The sequence below is a fragment of the Urocitellus parryii genome, chromosome 15 (assembly GCF_045843805.1).
Source record: "Urocitellus parryii isolate mUroPar1 chromosome 15, mUroPar1.hap1, whole genome shotgun sequence".
NCBI lineage: Eukaryota > Metazoa > Chordata > Mammalia > Rodentia > Sciuridae > Urocitellus > Urocitellus parryii.
In genome coordinates this window covers 14,542,853-14,549,043 of record NC_135545.1, presented here as the reverse complement: position 1 = coordinate 14,549,043, position 6,191 = coordinate 14,542,853, and the positions used below count along the sequence as shown (strand labels likewise).

The 6,191-nt window shown below is 49.8% G+C and overlaps 1 protein-coding gene across 1 annotated transcript in view; it reads left to right on the top strand.

Moving 5' to 3' along the window:
• The first annotated feature begins 1,070 nt into the window (after positions 1-1,070).
• Spint2 (serine peptidase inhibitor, Kunitz type 2) overlaps positions 1,071-6,191 on the top strand; it is a 28,063-nt gene continuing 22,942 nt past the window's right edge. Inside the window, exon 1 of the mRNA XM_026412139.2 lies at positions 1,071-1,625. Within this exon, the coding sequence (XP_026267924.2) occupies positions 1,520-1,625 (106 nt within the window). The 5' untranslated portion in view covers positions 1,071-1,519. The remainder of the gene's footprint in view (positions 1,626-6,191) is intronic.

Below are 6,191 nucleotides of genomic sequence, written 5' to 3'. Positions count from 1 at the left end.
CCCTCCACACTGCTCCCCCCCTTTCTTTTTACCTTTTTGGTACAGGGGATTAAACCCAGGAGCGCTTAACCACTGAGTCACAATCCCACCCATATATATATTTTTTTGGGGGGTGGGGGGTGGGGGGAGGTACCGGGAATTGGATTCGTGGGCACTTGACCACTAAGCCACATCCCCAGCCCTTTTTTGTATTTTATTTAGAGGCAGGATTTTGCCGAATTCCTTGGGGCCTCGCAAATTGCTGAGGCTGGCTTTCAACTTGAAATTCCCTTGCTTCAGCCTCCGAAGCTGCTGGGATAGGCCCTGTTGGTGTGCGCCAGCGCGCCCAGCTCCTCCATCCCACTTTAATAGTCAGCTCATATAGCCCCACCTCCAGAAAATCCTCCCTGACCACTTTTTTTTTTAATATTTATTTTTTAGTTTTTTAGGTGGACACAATATTTTTATGTGGTGCTGAGGATCCAACCCAGTGCCTCACGCATGCCAGGCGAGCCACATCCCCAACCTGGGTGCCTTCTTTGGCTCTCCCCTTTTCAGGTATGATCACTCTGCCTTGAGCTTCCCCAGCCCAGCCCTGATGCCTGTCTGTGGCTGGCTGGTGGAGTATTTCTCTTCTTACCTGTACTGGGAATCCTGGAAATGGGGTCCATCAGCTGCCCTGGTATTCTACCGTCCCAGCCCCTGTTCACTAAACCCTAGGCTTTCTGCAGCACGGTCCTAATCACTCTTGTCATCACTACTCCAGACTGCTCCTGTCTAGTGAGCGAGGACCACAGCTGGGTCCTCAAGCGCTCAGTGAATGTTGAATTTAGGAATAAACCCTTTTCCCACGAAGGAAGTCTAAAGCAAAAAGGGCAGAATGCAACAGGTTTCCAAGAAATATGTGCCTCCCACTCAGAGGCCTAGGGTGAAAGAGAAGGCACTCAGAGGTCGTCGCCAAAGCCCAACCGCAAATGTGCCAGAAGTCTTGGCACTCAACGAGCCTGAGCCCCCGCCTGCCCGCGTCCCATCAGGGAGGAGCCAGAGGTAGCCCCGCCCCTTTCCCTGCGCCAGGGGCGGGCCCAGGTGCGCCAAGGGCGGGGGAGCATCTCCTCAGGTGCCGGCCCTCTGCGCCTGCGCTGTGCTCGCCCCGCCTCGCCAGGTGCGCCCCGCCTGCCTGCCTAGCTGCCTTCTTCCAGCCGCTTCCAGGCGTCCGCCATTGGCTCTAGCGCCCCCCTGGGAGTTTGGCGGTGTGGCGCAGTTCTGAGTTGGGAAGGGTCCCTGAGTACCGCGAGGGGCAAAGGGACGCGTGAAAAGCGGGCCGAAGCGGTGCGCTGGAAGACAGTGTCCGGTCACCGAAGGTCTGAGAAAGGACTTTCGGAGCCTTGGGCACCTCGCGGATCCCGGGGGGTGGGGGGCGACCGCACCTGAGCTTGTGGACCTCCAGCGCGCGTGCGCGCCCAGGGTCTTCCCGCACCTGATCGCGAGACGCCAACGGCCTGCGGCTCGAGGCCTCGGCGGCGCATCCCAGGCACCCGTCATGGCGCAGTTGTGTGGGCCGCGGCGGTGCCGGGCGCTCCTCGCCCTGCTGGCATCGCTGCTCCTCTCCGGGGCCGAGGTGGCCGACGGAAGCCGAAGCATCCACGGTGAGGGCCTGATGGGTGTCCGGGGAGGAATGGATAGCGGGGGCCGGAGGCGGGGCCCGGGGGGCAGGGACGGGGATGAAGTGGGTCTGGGCCTGGGAATTGGGAGGGGGAAGAAATTGGGGGCTACTTGGGGGTGGTCGGGCGTGTAGGGCGAGCAGCTGGCCCTAGCGATTGGTCCTTCAGGAGGTTTGGGGGCCCTTGGGACTGAACGGCGGGCGGAGGAGCAAGGACAGGAAAGTTCCTTCGGAGGAGGGAGGGGACGTTGGGTATTGACCAAGAAGGAGTGGCCTTGGCCCTTCCTGTGGCAGGAAGGGGTTGAGGAGCCGCACCGAGTACTCTTCGTGACAGCGGAAAGCTCTTCGGCCAAAGAAGGCCAAGGGAGGCAAGGCCTCTGAGGGTTGTGGCTTGGATTTGGTGACCTGGTGGCAATTTTGGCTTCAAGGAAGAAGCCCATATCCTCATCGCTTTGGATATTGGGCAACAGTCTCCAGAAATTTTTCTAGATCAGTTGCAGTAGGTTTGGTGGCCAAAAAGAAAGGGTTCTCAGTGATGGCCGAAGAAAGGAAGAGAAGAGGAGCAACTGGTGGAGGGGAGAGACCTTGCCAAGGTGCAGGGACGAAGGTGCCTTCCAGCGAGACAGCATTGGCAAGCAGCCGCTGGGGTTGGCTTCTTCAAGTGTTGTTATAACCTTAACCACTTCAGACAAGTACCAGAGGGTTTTGAAAAGAGCTCTCTGGGAAGAAGAATCCATTGATTCAGCGAACTTAATCCCTGCCATGTGTCAGAAACTGCTGGCAGTGGTGACAACAGTTGATTCCATAGGCCTGGTTCTTGGCGCTCACAGAGCTGGTAGTAGAGCGGGAGAGTTGGTGTATGTTTAAATAAAGAGCACTGACCATAAGTGACTAAGAGGTAAACAAAAAGGATGAAATACAGGAACATCATCATCTGATGATGATGGGGGTTCCTTTAGCTCCAGTGGTCAGGGGAGGTCTCTCTGAGGAGGGTGGCATCTGAGCTCCGACATGAAGAATGAGGAAGTGGCAGCCACACACAAAGACCTTGGACACTAGTGTTTTCTGGATGAATGAGTACAAAGACCTTGAGTGTGGAACAAGCCTGTTGTATTCAAGGAAAAGAGGGAACCCCCAGAGCTGGAGCCGAAGTGAGAAAGGGGAAAATGGGAGGTGGGAGAAGTGGGCAGGAACCAGGTGGCCCAGGGCTGTGCAGGCCAGCACTTTGGGTGAAAAGAGAGAAAGGAAGCAGGATGTGTGCCTGCTAGGTCCTCATGCCCTGTGGTAACTTCTGGAAAACGGTTAATTGCCCTATTGTTGAGGCAGGGAGGAAATTTAAAAGTTGTCCAAGTTGTCAGGTGCCAACGGGGAGAAGCACATTCCTAGAGGTCACAGTATGAATCAGAATTTGTCGATTCTGGGCTTTTTCAGATAAAGAAATGTTAAGATTTATCTCCAATTACCTGGCCTGCGACTATATGTGGTTACAGCTTACTCTGAGCTTGTAGGTATTGTTTAATCCTGGATGTAACCTGGCGTGGTGTGGTGGTGACATGACAGGCCTGCTTACACAGCAGTCATTGACAAAGCCAGGTCTGACTGCAGAGGACCTCTCTGTTCTTCATGTCTCCCCCTCCCCATCCCACTTTTCCCCTGATGGCTGCAACTGGCTGGACCTACTGACCTTTCAGAAGTTCTAGTGTCTGTCTGGGTGAACTGCTGCCCTCACTTATCTGAAGTGCTGTTTGAAAGCTCAAACAACTTCATCTGAGGCAGGAAGCAGTCCAATTGCTTTGGTTTTCTCACACAGAGAAAACCAAAGCAATTGGAAAAAAAAGGCCACCTGCTGAGTGAGGTGTTTCTCCTGGCACATGGAACTGCATAGGTGCTGCCAGGTGAATATGTGGAAAGACGAGAATAGGGAATGTGTTTGTGTTTAAGGGAGTGATTATAATGGTTGGTGTGGAACTTATTCTGGGTAAAGATGCAAGCAGGCTGAGGAACATGAGGATGATAGGGCCAACAGCTTGTTGCAGTTGAGGTTCTAGGGAGAATGAACTAGAGAGTAGGACAAGTGGGCGGTGACCGTGGTAATGAAAGTATGGTTCTGAAGAGCCTGGTGTTGTTGGAGACAAGGTCTAGGGTGACTGTAAGATTTGAGGAGTTGGGTGGACAAGTTTACTGGAGGAGAGAAAGTCAGGAACTGAGGCCAGAGGATCATCTGTCTGGATATTGGCTGCTAAAAACAGCCTGAGAGGTGGTGAACCCAGATAAAGATTGTGGAGCAGTGAGCAGTAGGGACCTGGGTCAGATGATACACAAGGTGGGCAGTGAACAGTCTGCTCTGATAATGTGACAAGAATGTTCAGAGAGGGGGCTAGGGTTGTGGCTCAGGGGTAGAGAGCCTGCCTAGCACATGTAAGGCATGGGTTTGATCCTCAGCACCACAAGAAATAAAATATAGGTATTGTGTCTGTCTACAACTAAAAATATATTGAAAAAATGTTCAGAGAGTCAGGGTTGGGGATATAGCTCAGTTGGTAGAGTGCTTGCCTCGTTTGCACAAAGCCCTGGGTTCAATGCCCAGTGCCACCACCACCAAAAAAAAAAAAAAAAAAAGAATGTTCAGAGAATCAATTGAAGAAGCGAGCTTTTGCTAAAGGTAATCCAGAGGGTCCAGGAATTGGGAGATGGAGATAGGACAAAACAGGCTGTGGGTTTTTTTTTTTTTTTTTTTTTTGGTACTAGAGATTGAACTCAAGAATGCTTTACTACTGAGCTACATCCCAACTCTTTTTATTTTGTTTTTTTTTATTTTGAGACAGAGTCTTAGTTTAAAGGGTCTCATTCAGTTGCTGAGGCTAGTCTCGAAATTGTGATCCTCCTGCCTCAGCCTCCTGAGTCAAACTCTGGGACTTCTTGTCTGTGATCAGTGTATCCTGATCTGAGACTGACCATGTTGGTGAGGCTCTTGAGTGGTGGAGGGCAGTGGGAGGAGTGTGGCAGGTACACACTTGAAGGCCTGGAGGAAGAGTCCTCCTGACTCCAAACCTGCTGACAAGTAGGGAAACTTTGTCTTGTGCTAGATTTTTCCAGAATCAGGGACAAATTTGTATTCCAAAGAAAGTGGCCTCTCCTGAGAAGCTTCATATAATGTTTTGGTGACTTGGGTGGTTTGCAGAGTCAGGAATTTCTTATTTAAGACATTTGGCTTTTGGCTTTGCCTGAAAAATAGATCTGGTAGAATCTGACCAGAACACAGGCCTATATTCCCACATGGCACTCATGGACTGGAGCCCAGAGCCTCTTGGGAAGGACATGTGCTTCTCCCCCAGTCTGTAATTATGCATATAGATTTACCTGCCTGCTTTTTTTGTGGTACAGGGGATTGAACCCATTTTTAATATTTTTATTTCTCTCAGCCTCCAGAGTAGCTGGGATTACGGGCATGCACCACTGTGCCTAATTTATTTGCCCACCTTTTATATCTGTAAGCCTTTGGGATGTATCCCCCACCTTGAGGATATGCTTTATTTAGTAAAAGAGATAGATAACACCTAACAGCTTTTAGAAATTGTGCAGTACTAGTGCTATAAGGAAGGTAGACAAAAAACACTTTTGTCATACAAATAGGCATAATTTTTTTTCTTCTTCTTTCCATGTGATGAGTCCTGATAGTTAGGGTTTTTTGTTTTGTTTTTGATGCCAAGGATTGAACCCAGGGATGTTTAAACACTGACCAACATCCCTTGCCTTTTTTATTTTTTATTTTATATTTTTTGTTTTATTTTAAAAATATTTTTTTAGTTGTAGATGGATACAGTGCTTTATTTTGTTTATTTATTTTATAAATAAATGATTCTGGTGGATGGAATCCAGGGCCTCGCACATACTAGGCAAGTGCTCTACCACTGAGCTACAATCCCAGCCCTCGCCCTTTTTATTTTTTGAGACAGGGTTTCACTAAATTGCTTAGGGCTCTCTAAGTTGCTGAGGCTGGCTTTGAACTTGTGATCCTCCTGCCTCACCCTCCCGAATTGAGATTACAAGTGTGTGCCACCACTCTCAGCTTAAATCCTGATATTTAAAGGCCCTGAAGTACATTTTGATCAGTACAATATTTCACAGTTTAACCTTGGAAATTGCTTTAGGAGCTATCCTTTAAGTGTACTTCCTGCTGCCAGTAACTTTCTGCCTGGCCTTGGGCATCAGCTTGTGTTAATGTGTACTTGACTTAGGGTTCTTTGTGGGTTGCTCTTGGGAATTTCCACTGGAGCCTGGCAAGTCAACATTCACTCCACAACCTCCACTGGCTTCCACGCGGATCTTCAGTTTCCATTAACCTCTTGGGTTAATTACAGCTTTCCCAGCCCTTCAACCCAAGGTGGACTTTCCAGAAAATCTCCAGGGAGTACGTCAGGCACCACTCCTTTCCCTTCCTCCTTATTCCAACAGATAGTTGTACAGGTGGTCAAACTTAAGATGACATGTAAGAGCTACAGTGTGCCTAGAGTTAGTAGCTGATCAACATCTTATGTAACATTTGTCCTTT